Source organism: Triticum urartu, chromosome 7 (genome assembly GCF_003073215.2).
Source record: "Triticum urartu cultivar G1812 chromosome 7, Tu2.1, whole genome shotgun sequence".
Taxonomy (NCBI): domain Eukaryota; kingdom Viridiplantae; phylum Streptophyta; class Magnoliopsida; order Poales; family Poaceae; genus Triticum; species Triticum urartu.
This window is the reverse complement of record NC_053028.1, coordinates 668,919,886-668,937,506: the sequence shown is the minus strand read 5'-3', so window position 1 is coordinate 668,937,506 and position 17,621 is coordinate 668,919,886. Positions and strand designations below refer to the sequence as shown.

The window sequence follows — 17,621 nt, the reverse complement described above, 5'->3', positions numbered from 1 at the left end:
ATAGCGAGGAGTTGATGAGGATCACCCTGGCCGCCTTCGAGAGCCACCTTCCTTCCACGGGAGAAGAAACAAAAAGCTCGGAGCTCTCACCCAACTCGGGAAACAGCTGCTCCTGAGCTCCACGTACGACCAAATGGCACTGATGCCCATGTCCTTGAGGTCCTTCATGGTGAGCAGCGGAAATACCTCCTCATCCACCTTGTGGATTTCGAACAACTTCTGATAATGGAAATAACTTACATTGCGACTGCACCAATCATTTGACCTGCGATAGCCAAGTACTAAATACTATGAACATGCATGTCTCTTTTTCGTGCCAAAACAGTATATGTTTAGTAACCAGCCTGATACAATCCTACATCGATAGCTTTACTTTGTTCTAACTTTCCATAGAATAATATCTGAAATGAACTTTAGACCCCGTGTAATCTCAATAAGTATATAGATTTCATCATTTTCTAGAACTACATCTTAGAAATTTAAGTTTATATTGATAGGTTGGTAATGTTACAATCTTGCTGAATACAGTGTGCAAGGAACGTCAGGGCCTGGGAAAGATTATTTAGCAGTTTGGCGAGCTGCCATATTGGCTCATACCATATTCCAGCCCAGCTCGAAGTACTAGCCTACCAAAGGTTGACCAGATAAAGAAATTAGTTTCAATGACCTTCCCAGCATGAATTTCCCAACAGATTTGACCAGCAAATGCCTCAGCAGCAAGTCGAATTACCTCTCTTATTAACACAATTAAAGTCGCATTGGAGTAGAGTGTATGTGCACCATTATAGGCAAGACTAACAAGGAAAGTACTTGACATCGCTTAGTTTAAACTTTTTTAAACTACTATGTGAACAAGACCCACAGATAAAGATGACTTCCTAGTCTTCTGAGCAATTTTGTGTCGAAAGTTGTCTAACAACATGATGAACATTATGATCCACAATATTTCCTATTAACAGCAGCATTGTAGCTGTGATGTTCAGCTAACAACACAACCTATTTAAAACACAGGACAAGGAAATAGCACCAAAAGAAAGTGACAATGCAATCATCCAAAGTGTATCACCACCTCCTGCCGTTCAGAACCACTGGTAATACAGAGACAACACTTGTACAGCCAAAAAAATACATTTAAACTTTGAATAACTAGTCTAAGAGAAATCAGCCGCAGCCCCAGAACGAACCACCATTGCTCCAAACTTAAAAACACGCATACATTAGAGGAAGGAGGACCAAATTCAAGCAGACATACCATGCCCCCTGCTCCATAGCATGAATAAGACATCACTTGTGCAACGATTGTAGCTCTTCATATAGCGGCACATATGGAAAATATGGCAGCTTGCCTTTTTCAAGATTGCATATCACTTTGACTTGTCGACGATCCATATCACAGCACACGAATGTGATATCCTGGCCCACAGTGAAGAAGATCAAGTTAAATTCCAGATGAATTGCAATCCAATTAAATTCCTCTTCAAGGTCTTCTATGTGTCGCCCTCCAAACACATGCGAAGTTTCAACGCTATGCTTCAGTATCCATTCTTTGCTGTCATAGTCTTTAAGAACATAAACTAGCAGTTGAACAACATCATCATAGCACATGAATGTGATATCCTGGCCCACAGTGAAGAAGATCAAGTTACATTCCGGATGAATTGCAATCCAATTAAATTCCTCATCAAGGTCTTCTATGTATCGCCCTCCAAACACATGCGAAGTTTCAACGCTATGCTTCAGTATCCATTCTTTGCTGTCATAGTCTTTAAGAACATAAACTAGCAGTTGAACAACATCATCATCATCATTGCCATCTGTGTCAAAACCAGCATAATGCAGGCAGCCCTCTGACTGCTGAATAAAACCAACATCCAAACCATCAGGAACACGAAAGTTAGTCCTTGCTCCCCCTCCTCCTTGTCCACAACGGTCAGAACCATCAACAGTGACGCAGAAATGCAGATAACCATTAAGATAGATAGTTGACCGATCAAGGCGATCAGTAGTGACTTCAATATTGCCACTCCATCTCTTCTCCTTATGAATCCAACTCCCGGCTTCAGATGAATAGACATGCACTCCGGTAAGACAGAAGTCATGTTGGTCCTCCACCTCCACGGCCGGCAACAAAAACACATGGAAATAGAGGGACACGGCTGGATCAAAACACAAGCTTATAGTAGACACCTCACCGGAAGAGCCGGAATGCGTTGGCGACTTCCCTCGTGTTCATTGCATCAGAGGAAGAGGCAGCATTTTTCGCAAAAAAATAAATAAATAAAGAGGAAGAGGCAGCATGCCAGTAGCCTGTTTAACAACTGATTAATGTAATTGCGTTTGTATCCTAAGCTGCAGTTAAAGTATTACCAAATACCATGCATATATAGCTTAAATTTCTTTCATATGAAAACTGATTTGAACTACATGAGCCAGAATGAAAATAATTGTGGCACCTCTCGTAGTACACAAACGGTCAACCTGCGGCATCACCACTGCCTTAGCCCCCGATAAGTAAAATCTACCAAAAACCTACAGACAAATTACAGTCTAGAGGGGGATGACCTTGCACATACCTCAACCAAAATCACATGTGCAAACGCCAGCCAGATTAATATGGTCCTTGAGGAGAAACATGCTAATGGAGAAAGCCACAGAAAAATCTGAAAGCGAAATCAAGCACCAACTTAACAGTTTGTAAAACTGGGAACAGGCAATAGGAGGAAAAATAGAGAAACCACAAACATCATAGCGATGTTGTACTTCGACGGCCGTGCACAGAGCAGCACATCCTCGGCGCCCTTCTCCTTGCCGCCGCCAAACAATAGCCAGTGGTGAAGCGCCGGCCGGCGTTACCTCTCTCACGGTGCCGCGGATCCGCATAGTAAAAGACAAAGAATAGTAAAATTGCTGCAGGGACGCAAATTAAAATTGCAATACATATCTGTTAGTATGCAAAATGTTTAAAACTAAGGTTGTACCTCATAATGCATTACAGCTAATAGTTCTAGAACCATTTATACAGTGGAATATTCCTCTTTGCATGTAGAAACTGCAATTTCATTAGGCTGTGGACCCATGTTTGGAGGTATAAATAAGGAAACCATTTATTGGCAGATTAAAGACCTTTCAATACTAATTTTAATCATGCACGGATTCATTTTGGTACCTCTTGATGGTTTGACTGAACTCAGGCTTGGTGTGGCTGGTTCAAGCATGCAACAACTCGATCTACTTGTGCTCTTCTGGTACTGAACAGAAGAATCATCTAAGCATGATGCATAGTCTATAGGAAGCATTTGACAGGAATATCATGTCCAAAAAATGCATGTTTCCACACCTTTCTTTGAGACATGACATAAAAGTGTGCAATAAGCACTGACCTCAAGGAAAGAAACCAAAAAAAAAAACTTATATAGTAAATCGAAATCACCTAACAAGCTTTGGCACAGGATAAACTGTACTGCAGACAGCAGGTATTATAGCCGTTGTATATGGATTTTATGGGCAAAAGTAAATAGATATTATTTGTTCCACGACTGTCTTCATGTATGCCTTTTGTGCGAAATGATCTCAAGATAAATGGATTGGAAGAAGAAAATGATAAGCCTACCTCGAATCTGTACATATGTGCTTTTTTTTCTTCGCTGGTTCCTCAATGCAGTACTCGTCTGTGCCTACAAAATAACTGTAGACCTGTAAAATGCAAGTGAATTGCACACGAGTCAAAATCGTTTTATGTAAACAAACATTATAGGACCCAATGGTTCAAAAAAACAGAAGCAAATTTTTGGCTGATAGATTTTGCACAAACAAAATTGGTGGAACAATAAAACAACTTAAGAACAATTGAGGCCAAGAATGGTTGCAACGGAACATTCATTCAAAATCTGCAGCATGTGTCATACATCTTATCGTTAAAATACTATGTATTATGGGCACAAATTAAATCAAAGTATCTTTACTTTCAGAGCAAAAAATGACATATTTATAATCCAAGCACAAGCTCGACCATAACATACACAAGACAAGCCTGCATAATTATTAGGACAAAATTAGTAGATGGAAAACATTCGACGCGCTATTCAACCTGGCGGTAAAATCTAACCAAAAATTCACACATCCCACTGAGCATTCCATAGAACAGCAGCTGCGAATCCACTAAATGCACAACTCACTCTTTTTTAAATCTTTTAAGCATCTCCAGCCATCCAAACCCTACCTTTCAAGGCCACAATTCAACATCTACAAAGTAGTGAAATAGACTAGAATAATTTTGTCAACTAATAGGGTTTCCCCATGTGCTTCTTTTGTTCTTTTCTTCTTTAATGTCGGCCTATTCATAACCATGGACTATGTGTGTTGCAGATGAATTCATCGGCCTACTCAGAGAAACGAGAAGATAACAACACTTTCCGGAGGTACGTCATGTGCTGATGACGGAAAAGTAAGTTTTCACTATGAATGTTCTAACTGTACCAATTGCTTGACCTGGGCCAGCTAACAACTAAAAAATGTTTATATGATAGCTGATGTGAGGCTATGATAAATGTGATGTAAACGTTATTATAGCTCTAGCTAATTAATTTGTGCTATGTAGATCTGCCATCGACCGTCACTCATGAGGAAGGTGCGGGGCTGTCGGAGTGTCCCGAATTGGAAGTTTGGCAGTGTCGGTGACCTTTGTCCCTCATCAATCTTCGTTGTATGTATGAAACGACCTTCGTTGTTCGGATCTTTGGTGGTAACCAACTCTTGTCATGGTTTGACTACCTGCTTGTGCGGGCATGGTCATCACTTGTGTGGCTTCTCACGTTAAGATGGTGCACGCATGTAGCTACTAGGATCGTGGAAAGTGGCGGCGACGACATAGGATGACTTCAATTTGGTGGTGCTTCTCGAGTACGTAATCTCAAGTTTCGACGTGAAAACCCAGGTCTGACCCTAGTGGGCTATACCAGGCAATGGCAGTGTTTTTGGGTCGATTATTTGTTGAATGCATTGCTCAAAGTTGCTTGGACTTGATCTTCAGGGTGAAAACCTAGGACGTGGACTTCGAAGGTCAAAATCCAGCGATGTGGCCTATGATTGCCGTTCCCTTCTTGGAGGTGTTGCTGCTGGAAAACGTTTACAATTGTCCTTGTGTTGTCCAAAAGATGGCTGGTGTTGATGGTTGTTGCTTTAGTTCGTCAATCATTGTTTTGATAGCTTCGAGCTTTTTCCCCTCCGCCTAGGCATAGCTACGTTCTTGTATAACTTTGCTCTTTGTCAGCCCGATTCTTTGTGTGTGTGTGTGTGTGTGTGTGTGTGTGTATTGCTGGTTGTGTGCATCCTAGTCATACAGAGGTGGGGTGTGTTCATTGTGTTTATATCCTCCTGTTGCTTCTTTTTGAGTCAATTAAATCCACTCTTTATAACCCCCCCCCCCCTGTTTTTCTTTAGGGATATAGCCAAGCAAATAGATTGCCATAGAGGTTAACATCAGACATGGAACAATTATTAATTTTTGTTATTGTGTTTTGTGGAACATGAATATTTTAGCTTCCCTTCCTTGCTGAAAATGATATGATTAGCAAAACAAGGTGGTTTTATCTCACTATTTTCTAATATATCCTCCTTTGACTTGCAATTCTTTCCTTTTTTTTCCAACTTTCCCAAAGAATCATAAATATGGAACCCTTTTTTTTTACAAAAAACAAGGAACCACACATCATGTGATCACCTTATTATTTCTGTTTTGTACTATTTGCTTTAACTTGTCAGTCATATTCATTTGATTTTCTCTGCATGCAGGAAACCAGCTAAATAAATACGTTCGAGCAACAGAGGCATAAGACGCCGACGCCCTCAGACCAAATATCCAAATTATTTGTGTTTGGTTGGAAATATACCATTGGATATGATTATGCATAACATATACAGTTATATTTAACAAAGGCATAGGTCACTAATCCATGTTGATATGGGCGGCATGTGCGCTATTTGATTTATTCATAAACTCCAGAGCATAAGGTATAAAGTAATATATCTAAAAATACCCCGTAGCATTGACCATCCGCAACATGACAAAACAGCAGAGGCCAAGGACATCCATAAAAAAGAAAGGGCTCCCCTATTTTGTTTGAGCACCACTGACAGCATACATAAAAAAGAAGGCTGATATTGCAATGTTTTAGCATAATATATAATCATTTCAAGGTCCTTTTCTCAAACTGAAACCAGTTGGGTTTCTAGCTCAAAATTTGTTTGTGTTGTTGACCAGAATTTGAATCAGAGAAACTAATTGGCTTTCCCCATGTGCATCTATGTGCTTCTTTTGGTTCTTTTCCTCTTTGATGTCGGCCTATTCATAACCATGGACTATATTTGTGTTGCAGATGAATTGATCAGCCTATTCAGAGAAATCAAGCAGATAACAACACTTTCCGGAGGTATGTCATGTGCTGATAACAGAAAGAACTTATATTGCAAGTAATTTTTCACTATAAATACTCTAACTGTACCAATTGTTTGACATGGGCTAGCTAACAACTAAAAAGTACAGGCACGCATATCTTTCATGCAGCAACTTCATACAATCCTATTGGATCAATAGCTTTGATTTGTTTTAACTTTCCATAGAACAATGTCTGAAATTAGCTTTAGATCCCGCGCAGTCTCAACAAGTACCAAGTATTTTCTCATTTCCTAGACTAAGTTTATATTGATAGGTTGGCAAGTTTACAATCTTGCTGAATACAGGGTGCAAGGAACACCAGGGGCTGAGAGATCAGAAACACAAAGGACCAGTACGAGAAGATTATTTAGCGGTTTGGTGAGCTGCCACACTGACTTCTTGGTTTACATGAACTAAATCAAAAGAAGAAAACACCCTAGTAAGCTCCTGAATGTGCATAAGAACAAGTAAGATTGGAGCTCTGCTCGAAATACTAGCCTTCCATTGGTTGACCAGCTAAAGAAATTAGTTTCAATCATGAGCTTCTCAGCATGAATCTCCGGAAAGAGTTGAACATCGTCCCAGTAGGCAAACGCCTCAGTATTAAGTCAAATTACCTATCTTATTAACACAGAAAGTTGCATTGGACTGGAGTGTATGTGCACCATTATATGCAAGACTAAAATGGGAAGTGCTCGGCATTGCTCATTTTAATCTCTTTAAACCTACCTATGTCTATGTGAACAAAACCCACAAATAAATAGGATAACTTCCTAGTCTTCTGAAGCAATTTTGTTCAAAAGCTGTCTAACAGCAGGATGAACATTATAACATTTCCTATCAACAGCATCATTGTGGCTGTGATTTTCTGCTAATAACATAACCTATTTAAAACACAGGACAAGAAAAATAGCACCAAAAGAAGTGACAATGTAATCATTCAAAGTGTATCACCATCTCCCATTGTCTAGAACCATTGGTATACAGAGACAAAACAAGTACACGCAAGAGAAGCTAAATTGAAACTTTGAATAACTAGTCGGAGAGAAATGAGCCGCAGTGCCCTCAGAATGAACCACCATTGCACCAAACTTAAAAGCATGCATACATAAGAGAAAGGAGGACATAACTCAAGCAGACATACCATGCCCGCTGCTCCATAGCACGAATAAGACGTCACTTGTGCAACGATTGTAACTCTTCATATAGTGGCACATATGGAAAATATGGTGGCTTGCTCTCTTCAAGATTGCAGATCACTTTAACTTGTCCATGATCCATATCATAGCACATGAATGTGATATCCTCCCAGGCCAGAGTGAAGAAGATCAAGTTACATTCTGGATGAATTGCAATCCAATCAAAGTCCTCATAAAGGCTGACTGCGTGTCGCCCTCCAAACACATGTGAAGTTTCGACGCTATGCTTCAGTATCCATTCTTTGCTGTCATAGTCTTTAAGAACATAAACTAGCAGTTGATCAACATCATCATCATTGTCACCTCTGTCAAAACCAGCATAATGCAGGCAGCCCTGTGACTGCTGAATAAAACAAACATCCAGATCATCAGGAACACGAAAGTCAGTCCTTGCTGCCCCCTCCTTGTCCACTGCAGCTAGCTGGCGGGCAGAATCATCAACAATGGCGCAAAAATGCAGATAAACATTAAGATAGATAAATGACGGATCATAACCGACATCAATATTGCCGCTCCATCTCTTCTCCTTATGAACCCAACTCCCGGTTTCAGATGAATAGACATGCACTCCGGTAATACAGAAGCCATGTTGGTCCTCCACCTCCACGACCGGCAAACAAAACACATAGAAATGGGGGGACACGGCTGGATCAAAACACAAGTTTATACTAGACGCATCACCGGAATAGCCGGAATCCGGCAACTCAGCCCATTCCTCTGTGGCGGGATTGCACACAACGTACCGTATCTCGTCGCCATGGTCGCCAGCAACGTATGAGGAGAAGAGAAGGAGGCTGTGGCAGGAGTCCAAGAGAAAGACCAGCCGACGGCCGGGCAGGAAGGCGGGATATGTGAGATGGCGGCTTCCCAAGATATTGGTGAAAGGAACACCTGAATCTAGCAATTGACCCGCGTCGTAGAAGCCGTCCAGGGTCTGGGGCAGCTTCCGGCGGTAGCTGCGGTCGTTGATGAGGCCGAGCCAGTGCTTGGAGACGCACTGGAAGCGGCAGAGCGACCTGGCGGGCACGCGCGAGAGGATCTCGATAAGGAGGTCGTCGGTGAGTCTCTCGGCCGCCGTCTCGCTGCCGCTGGGAGGTGAAGAGGACGACCTGCAGACAGAGATGGAGAAGAGGTCTCAGGGGATCGGGTGAAGAAGGGAGAGGAAGGTCGCGACGATTCATGGCGATGCCTGCTCTGCGTACCTGATCCGGGCTGATACGCGTCCGTTCTCCATCAGCTTGGGTGAGATCGATCAGCTTGGGTGGGTGGGCATGGCGCGGCGGCGGAAGAAAGCTCCGGCGGCGCAGTCGAGTGCGGGGAGGGGAAATGGGGGGAGTGATAAACCTACGGGGAGGGGAAGTGGGGATTGAAACTGACGCGACTGGAAATGGGCCAGCAATACGTTCGTGGGCTATAAACCGTCCGTGTCACAACTCCACGAATGTGCCACTCCTAAAATTCTCCTAGTCAATAAAATAAAATAAAATAAAAGTGATCTCAAAAAATAAAAATAAAATAATACTACCCCTCAAAATCTCCTTCAAAAATAATAACACTAAAACAGCTTGGATTTTATGCTCACGTATACTATTCGGCATGAAATTTTATTTTGAAGTTGGTACTGCTATCCGTAAGAAGAATGTGGTTAGCAGGGAGGATGATTTTCATGTGACAAGAGCGTATGGGATAGAAAAGCCAAAAGCCTTAACCAATCTTAATGTTGATGTTTGCATGGTTAGCTCCAGTACCAACTTGAACAAGTCCATCTCAAGCTCATATTGGACGGAGCTATCTATTTAAAGAGGTTTGTGTTATCGAAGAAGATGATGGTACAGTGCAATGCCCCTTGCACGCTCCAATAATTCTATCGAAAGAGGTTTGATGAGGGTGCCTTGCACGTGCCCTCTATTAAAACTAGATGATACCCTGCGCGTTGCTACAGGAACTCTTGGTCCTATGCGCATAAGAATACATAAGTTGACTAAATTTGTTCGCATCGTAGGTCTCTTATATATATAGGAGAAAAAACTGCAATGTACATAGTACTTGGAGTATAGTTGTAAAGATAGCAAAGTGTATCATTTTTTTTACTAAATACAGTGATATGACATAAGTGATCTCATAGGAATAAATAAGTTTAATGTATATAAGCAAATTAAGAAAAGATATGGAATGGGGACGCCAGGAAAGGTTATGTATATATTGCCATTTTGAGATACTTCTTGTGAATTATGTTAGACTCTTGTTGTAAATCAATCTTATGCATGTCAGTTCATAAGTTCTGCAAAGTATAGCCAAGTAGTTCATATCAGCAATTGTAAAAATAGGTGTTACATTAAATAGTTGTATCTTCTCATAACCATAATATGAGATAACAAACAATTGGAAACATCACAGGTAGTAGGGCCTCGTCTTTGTTAATCAAACAAAATCTACAGTAGCAAAATAAAATAAAATAAAATAAAATAAGGTGCTTGGAAGAAGCAATGATGAAGATGATTGCAACATCTGAGTCACCTGGTACTTGAGCAGGAAAAGGACTATACCTATGTATAGCTCAAGGTTTGTTAAAAAAATGTATAGCTGAAGGTAAAAAGCTGAGGGAAGTGCCTGCATTTCATGCTATTTTTATATTCTGTATGAAGCATTAAGACAATTAGCAAGGGCACCACCCAAAAATAAAAACGGCACTGGAAATAGCACCTTAACCTGTCAAATACTCCCAATACAAAAATAAATAAATTTGCAAGTGGTTTGGATCCACGCCCACCACCTCAAAGCTTGTTTTGACCTTGGAGCCATTCAGTGAGCCCGGTCGGTACTAAAGGAGTAGAGATGCCAAGTTAGTTGAAAAAGCAAGTTCCTGCTGTAGAAACAATGACACAAATTTTACCTGTTGAAGAAAAATTATCTCTAGAAACTATAAATTTCCATGGAAATGAAATAGCAATATTTCCTGGCATGGAAGCATGGAAGATAGAACAACAAATGTGCAAACTTAAGCAAAATCAGTTGAGTATGTAAGAATAAAATAAAGAAACAGAAAGTTAATCTTGGTAAGGTGAGGTGATTCATTCACTACTAGGAAAATGCTTATAGGTAGAAGTTTACCAGTAGCGCTTGTTTTTGACCCCACGCTACTGGTATTTACCAGTAGCGTTGGGTAGAAAACACGCTACTACTATTAAATAACAACAGCGTTTGTTAGCTTGGGCCGCGCTGCTGTTACATGGGCCGCAGGGCAAAAACGGTAGCCACTTACCTGTAGCGTTTCTTTCGAACGGGCGCTACAGCTGGTGGGCTTAGCAGTAGCGCCGGCCTCTACCCAGCGCTACTACTAGCGGAAAAGAAAACCTGCCCGAGCGCCCCCCCCCCCGCACCCCCTCACTCTCACAATTGATCCCCTTCGACGCCGCCGCCGCGGTTAGGGTTCCTCCCTGGCCGCCTCACCCCCGTCGACGGCGTCGTGCGCCGCCACCACGCGCGGTCGCCTCTCGCCTCCTCCGACACTCCAGCCCCGTAAGTCCCCCTCGATCTCCTCCTCCCTGCGCGCGCCACAACTAGCTAGGCTCCAATCGATTCGCCGCGGCGTCTCGCCATGTTTTGGGATTTCGCGTGGGGGAAAGGGATTTAGGGATTGCACGGGTGACTCCGCGCTTTGATGCGACGTGTTCCAGGCTTGTTTCCTCGCGTGATTGGGGAGAGAGTAGATAGAGAGGGGTTAGGTGAGACAAGTAGAGGCTTTTTGTTGCTCACCGAAACTTGGGTTTCAATTCTTGATTAGCAGTTTAGCAAATATAATTGAAACTTGGGTTTCAATTCTTGGCGGTTGTCCCTGGAGCAGTGGCGGTGGCGGCGGTGCCTAGTGTTCTAGGGTTTAGAGAGGGGTTCTTTCCTAACACTAGGGTTATGTCGTGAATGCTCCTCCTTTCATCTGAATGATGTTGATTGTGCCAGTTCTTAAAGGTCTAAATGTTTGTATCCTCGTGATGAGCTACCCTATGTGTGAATTTGATCCACTAGCTTCTTTGTTGATGCATATAAAGATATGACCAAGAAGCCCTCGCTGTTATGTGGTTTCATGGAAAAATCAATGCTTGATTCGATACTCTTTCAGGTTGAAGAGAGTGTCTGTATGTGGTGATTGATACGTCTCCGTCGTATCTACTTTTCCAAACACTTTTGCCCTTGTTTTGGACTCTAACTTGTATGATTTGAATGGAACTAACCCGGGCTGACGCTGTTTTCAGCAGAATTGCCATGATGTTGTTTTATGTGCATAAAACAAATATTCTCGGAATGACCTGAAACTCCACGGAACATCTTAGAAAAAATAAAAAAAATCCTCGCCAAAGATGAAGACCAGGGGCCCACACCCTGTCCACGAGGGTGGGGGCGCCCCCCCCCCTCTAGGACGCGCCCCCTACCTCGTGTGCCCCCTGGATGCCCTCCGACGCCAACTCCAACTCTATATATTTGCTTTCGGAGAGAAAAAAATAAGGGAGAAGAAATCATCGCGTTTTACGATACGGAGCCGCCGCCAAGCCCTAAAACCTCTCGGGAGGGCTGATCTGGAGTCCGTTCGGGGCTCCAGAGAGGGGGATTCGTTGCCTCGTCATCATCAACCATCCTCCATCACCAATTTCATGATGCTCACCGCCGTGCGTGAGTAATTCCATCGTAGGCTTGCTGGACGGTGATGGGTTGGATGAGATTTATCATGTAATCGAGTTAGTTTTGTTAGGGTTTGATCCCTAGTATCCACTATGTTCTGAGATTGATGTTGCTATGACTTTGCTATGCTTAATGCTTGTCACTAGTGCCCGAGTGCCATGATTTCAGATCTGAACCTATTATGTTTTCATGAATATATGTGAGTTCTTGATCCTATCTTGCAAGTCTATAGTCACCTACTATGTGTTATGGTCCGGCAACCCCGAAGTGACAATAATCGGGACCACTCCCGGTGATGACCATAGTTTGAGGAGTTCATGTATTCACTATGTGCTAATGCTTTGTTCCGGTTCTCTATTAAAAGGAGGCCTTAATATCCCTTAGTTTCCGATAGGACCCCGCTGCCACGGGAGGGTAGGACAAAAGATGGCATGCAAGTTCTTTTCCATAAGCATGTATGACTATATACGGAATACATGCCTACATTACATTGATGAATTGGAGCTAGTTCTGTGTCACCCTATGTTATGACTGTTACATGATGAACCGCATCCGGCATAATTATCCATCACTGATCTGGTGCCTACGAGTTTTTCATATACTGGTTTACGCTTATTTGCTTTTCCGCTGCTACTGTTACAATCACTACAAAATACCAAAAATATTTACTTTTGCTTGCACTACTCTTTTGTTACCGTTACCACCACTATCATATTACTGTGCTACTAAACACTTTGCTGCAGATACTAAGTTTCCAGGTGTGGTTGAATTGACAACTCAGCTGCTAATACTTGAGAATATTTTTTGGCTCCCCTTGTGTCGAATCAATAAATTTGGGTTGAATACTCTACCCTCGAAAGCTGTTGCGATCCCCTATACGTGTGGGTTATCAAGACTAATTTCTGGCGCCGTCGCCGGGGAGCATAGCTCTATTCTTTGAGTCACTTGGGATATATATCTGCTTATCATTATGAAGAACTTGAGAGATCCAAAAACCAAGATCTATCCCTCAACTACTAGGGGAGGTAAGGAACTTCCATCTAGCTCTGCACTTGATTCACCTTCTGTTATGAGTAAGTTTGCGACACCTACATCTGCTTCTGCTATTCGTTCTGATATGTCGCATGTTATTGACGATGCCACTTCTGCTATGCATGATACTTATGATGAAACTGCTTCTATGCCTGATACTACTGTGCCCCTTGGTGAATTTCTTGATGAACAAATTGCTAGGGCTAGAGAAAAAGAAATTATTGAATCTGAATACGATGATGAAAGTGATGATGAAAATATGCCTGTTATTCCTGAGGGCTATTTTATTGATATGGAATCTTCTGGCGCTATTTTAGCTTGCAAAGATAGATATGAGCTCAAGAGGTTATTAGTTAAATGGAACAAAGAATCACTTAGAGATAAAATGAAACCCGACCCTGCTTTTGCTACTTCACCTATTTGTGTTCCTGATAAGGATTATGAATTCTCTGTTGATCCTGATATAATTACTTTGGTTGAATCTGATCCGTTTTATGGCTATGAATCTGAAAATGTTGTGGCACATCTTACGAAGTTAAATGATATAGCCGCCCTGTTTACTAATGATGAGAGATCGCGTTACTTTTATATACTCAAAATATTTCCGTTCTCATTAAAGGGTGATGCTAAGATATGGTTTAATTCTCTTGATCCTGGTTGTGTGCGTAGTCCCTAGGATATGATTTATTACTTCTCTGCTAAATATTTCCCTGCTCATAAGAAACAAGCTGCTCTGAGGGAAATATACAACTTTGTGCAAATTAAAGAAGAGAGTCTCCCACAAGCTTGGGGGAGGCTGATGTCTACTACACAACCTTCTTCTTGTAGACGTTGTTGGGCCTCCAAGTGCAGAGGTTTGTAGGACAGTAGCAAATTTCCCTCAAGTGGATGACCTAAGGTTTATCAATCCGTAGGAGGCGTAGGATGAAGATGGTCTCTCTCAAGCAACCCTGCAACCAAATAACAAAGAGTCTCTTGTGTCCCCAACACACCCAATACAATGGTAAATTGTATAGGTGCACTAGTTCGGCGAAGAGATGGTGATACAAGTGCAATATGGATGGTAGATAAAGGTATTTGTAATCTGAAATTATAAAAACAGCAAGGTAACTAATGGTAAAACTGAGCGTAAACGGTATTGCAATGATAGGAAATAAGGCCTAGGGTTCATACTTTCACTAGTGTAAGTCCTCTCAACAATACTAACATAATTGGATCATAAAATTGTCCCTCAACATGCAACAAAGAGTCACTCCAAAGTCACTAATAGCGGAGAACGAACGAAGAGATTATGGTAGGGTACGAAACCACCTCAAAGTTATTCTTTCCAATCAATCCGTTGGGCTATTCCTATAAGTGTCACAAACAGCCCTAGAGTTCGTACTAGAATAACACCTTAAGATACAAATCAACTAAAACCCTAATGTCACCTAGATACTTCAATGTCACCTCAAGTATCCGTGGGCATGATTATATGATATGCATCACACAATCTCAGATTCATCTATTCAACCAACACAAAGGACCTCAAAGAGTGCCCCAAAGTTCTACCGGAGAATCACGACGAAAACGTGTGCCAACCCCTATGCATAGGTTCATGGGCGGAACCCGCAAGTTGGTCACCAAAACATACATCAAGTGGCACGTGGTATCCCATTGTCACCACAGATATCCACGGCAAGACATACATCAAGTGTTCTCAAGTCTTTAAAGACTCAATCCGATAAGATTACTTCAAAGGGGAAACTCAATTCATTACAAGAGAGAAGAGGGGGAGGAGAAACATAAGATCCAACTATAATAGCAAAGCTCGCGATACATCAAGATCGTGCCAAATCAAGAACACGAGAGAGAGAGAGATCAAACACATAGCTACTAGTACATACCCTCAGCCCCGAGGGAGAACTACTCCCTCCTCATCATGGGGAGCACCGGGATGATGAAGATGGCCACCGGAGAAGGATTGCCCCCTCCGGCAGGGTGCCGGAACGGGTCTAGATTGAGTTTCGGTGGCTACGGAGGCTTCTGGTGGCGGAACTCCCGATCTATTGTTGCTCTGGAAGTTTTAGGGTATATGGAGTTATATAGGCAGAAGAAGCACGTCAGGGGAGCCACGGGGGCCCCACGAGGCAGGGGGGCGCGCCCACCGCGCGCCCACCCCCCTAGGGCGCGCCCCCACCCTCGTGGTCAGCTCCCGTATCTTCTGACGTGGGGTCCAAGTCCATCAGGTGTGTTTCCTTCCAAAAATAACTTCTCCAGTTGATTTCATTCCGTTTCGACTCCGTCTGATATTCCTTTTCTTCAAAACGCTGAAATAGGCATAAAACAGCAAATCTGGGCTGGGCCTCCGGTTAATAGGTTAGTCCCAAAAATAATATAAAAGTGGATAATAAAGCCCAATATTGCCCAAAACAGTAGATAGTATAGCATGGAGCAATCAAAAATTATAGATACGTTGGAGACGTATCAAGCATCCCCAAGCTTAATTCCTGCTCGTCCTCGAGTAGGTAAATGATAAAAAGATAATTTTTGATGTGGAATGCTAGTTGGCATAATTTCAATGTAATTCTTCTTAATTGTGGCACGAATATTCAGATCCATAGGATTCAAGACAAAAGTTTAATATTAACATAGAAATAATAATATTTCAAGCATACTAATAAAGCAATCATGTCTTCTCAAAATAACATGGCCAGAGAGAGCTATCCCTACAAAATCATATAGTCTGGCTATGCTCCATCTTCACCACACAAAATATTTAAATCATGCACAACCCCGATGACAAGCCAAGCAATTGTTTCATACTTTTGATGTTCTCAAACTTTTTCAATCTTCACGCAATACATGAGCGTGAGCCATGGATATAGCACTATAGGTGGAATAGAATGGTGGTTGTGAAGAAGACAAAAAGGGAGAAGATAGTCTCACATCAACTAGGCATATCGACGGGCTATGGAGATGCCCATCAATAGATATCAATGTGAGTGAGTAGGGATTGCCATGCAACGGATGCACTAGAGCTATAAATGTATGAAAGCTCAACAAAAGAAACTAGTGGGTGTGCATCCAACTTGCTTGCTCGCGAAGACCTAGGGCATTTTGAAGAAGCCCATCATTGGAATATACAAGCCAAGTTCTATAATGTAATATTCCCACTAGTACATGAAAGTGACAACATATGAGACTCTCTATATGAAGAACATTGTGCTACTTTGAAGCACAATATATGAGACTCGCTATATCATGGTGCTACTTTGAAGCACAAGTGTGGAAAAAGGATAGTAGCATTGCCCCTTTTTTATTTATTTTCTTTTTTTTATTTGGCCTTTTCTTTTTTTTGCCTTTCTTTTTTTTGGCCTTTCCCTTTTTTTGGGACAATGCTCTATTGAATGGTGATCATCACACTTCTATTTATTTACAACTCAAGAATTACAACTCGATACTAGAACAAAGATGACTCTATATGAATGCCTCCGGCGGTGTACTGGGATATGCAATGAATCAAGAGTGACATGTATGAAAGAATTATGAATGGTGGCTTTGCCACAAATACAATGTCAACTACATGATCATGCAAAGCAATATGACAATGATGAAGCGTGTCATAATAAATGGAGCGGTGGAAAGTTGCATGGCAATATATCTCGGAATGGCTATGGAAATGCCATAATAGGTAGGTATGGTGGCTGTTTTGAGGAAGGTATATGGTGGGTTTATGGTACCGGCGAAAGTTGCGCGGTACTAGAGAGGCTAGCAAAGGTGGAAGGGTGAGAGTGCGTATAATCCATGGACTCAACATTAGTCATAAAGAACTCACATACTTATTGCAAAAATCTATTAGTTATCAAAACAAAGTACTACGCGCATGCTCCTAGGGGGATAGATTGGTAGGAAAAGACCATCGCTCGTCCCCGACCGCCACTCATAAGGAAGACAATCAATAAACACCTCATGCTCCGACTTCGTTACATAACGGTTCACCATACGTGCATGCTACGGGAATCACAAACTTCAACACAAGTATCTCTCAAATTCACAACTACTCAACTAGCATGACTCTAATATCACCATCTCCATATCTCAAAACAATCATCAAGCATCAAACTTCTCTTAGTATTCAACACACTCATAAGAGAATTTTTATTATTCTTGAATACCTAGCATATTAGGATTTTAAGCAAATTACCATGCTATTTAAGACTCTCAAAATAATCTAAGTGAAGCATGAGAGTTCATCTATTTCTTCAAAATAAACTACCACCATGCTCTAAAAGATATAAGTG

General features: G+C 41.8%; 1 protein-coding gene across 7 annotated transcripts; it reads right to left on the bottom strand.

Moving 5' to 3' along the window:
* Positions 1 to 1,021: 1,021 nt before the first annotated feature.
* Positions 1,022 to 8,981, bottom strand: LOC125522355 (F-box protein At5g07610-like). Of its 7 annotated transcripts, none has more exons than XR_007289742.1 (4): positions 8,835 to 8,981; positions 7,578 to 8,741; positions 2,743 to 3,693; positions 1,022 to 2,660 (listed from the first exon to the last, which is right to left on the bottom strand). XR_007289742.1 is itself a non-coding variant. In XM_048687416.1 (3 exons), exons 1-2 carry the CDS (start codon positions 8,864 to 8,866, stop codon positions 7,610 to 7,612), a joined length of 1,164 nt encoding a protein of 387 aa, XP_048543373.1. In that variant the 5' UTR covers positions 8,867 to 8,981; the 3' UTR covers positions 1,022 to 3,693; positions 7,578 to 7,609. The 7 variants fall into 7 exon arrangements, 3 of the variants coding, with proteins under 3 accessions (XP_048543373.1, XP_048543376.1, XP_048543374.1); XR_007289739.1 differs by having other exon boundaries at positions 1,022 to 2,907; positions 3,611 to 3,693; XR_007289741.1 differs by having other exon boundaries at positions 1,022 to 2,907; positions 3,611 to 3,685.
* Between the last annotated feature and the right edge of the window lie 8,640 nt (positions 8,982 to 17,621).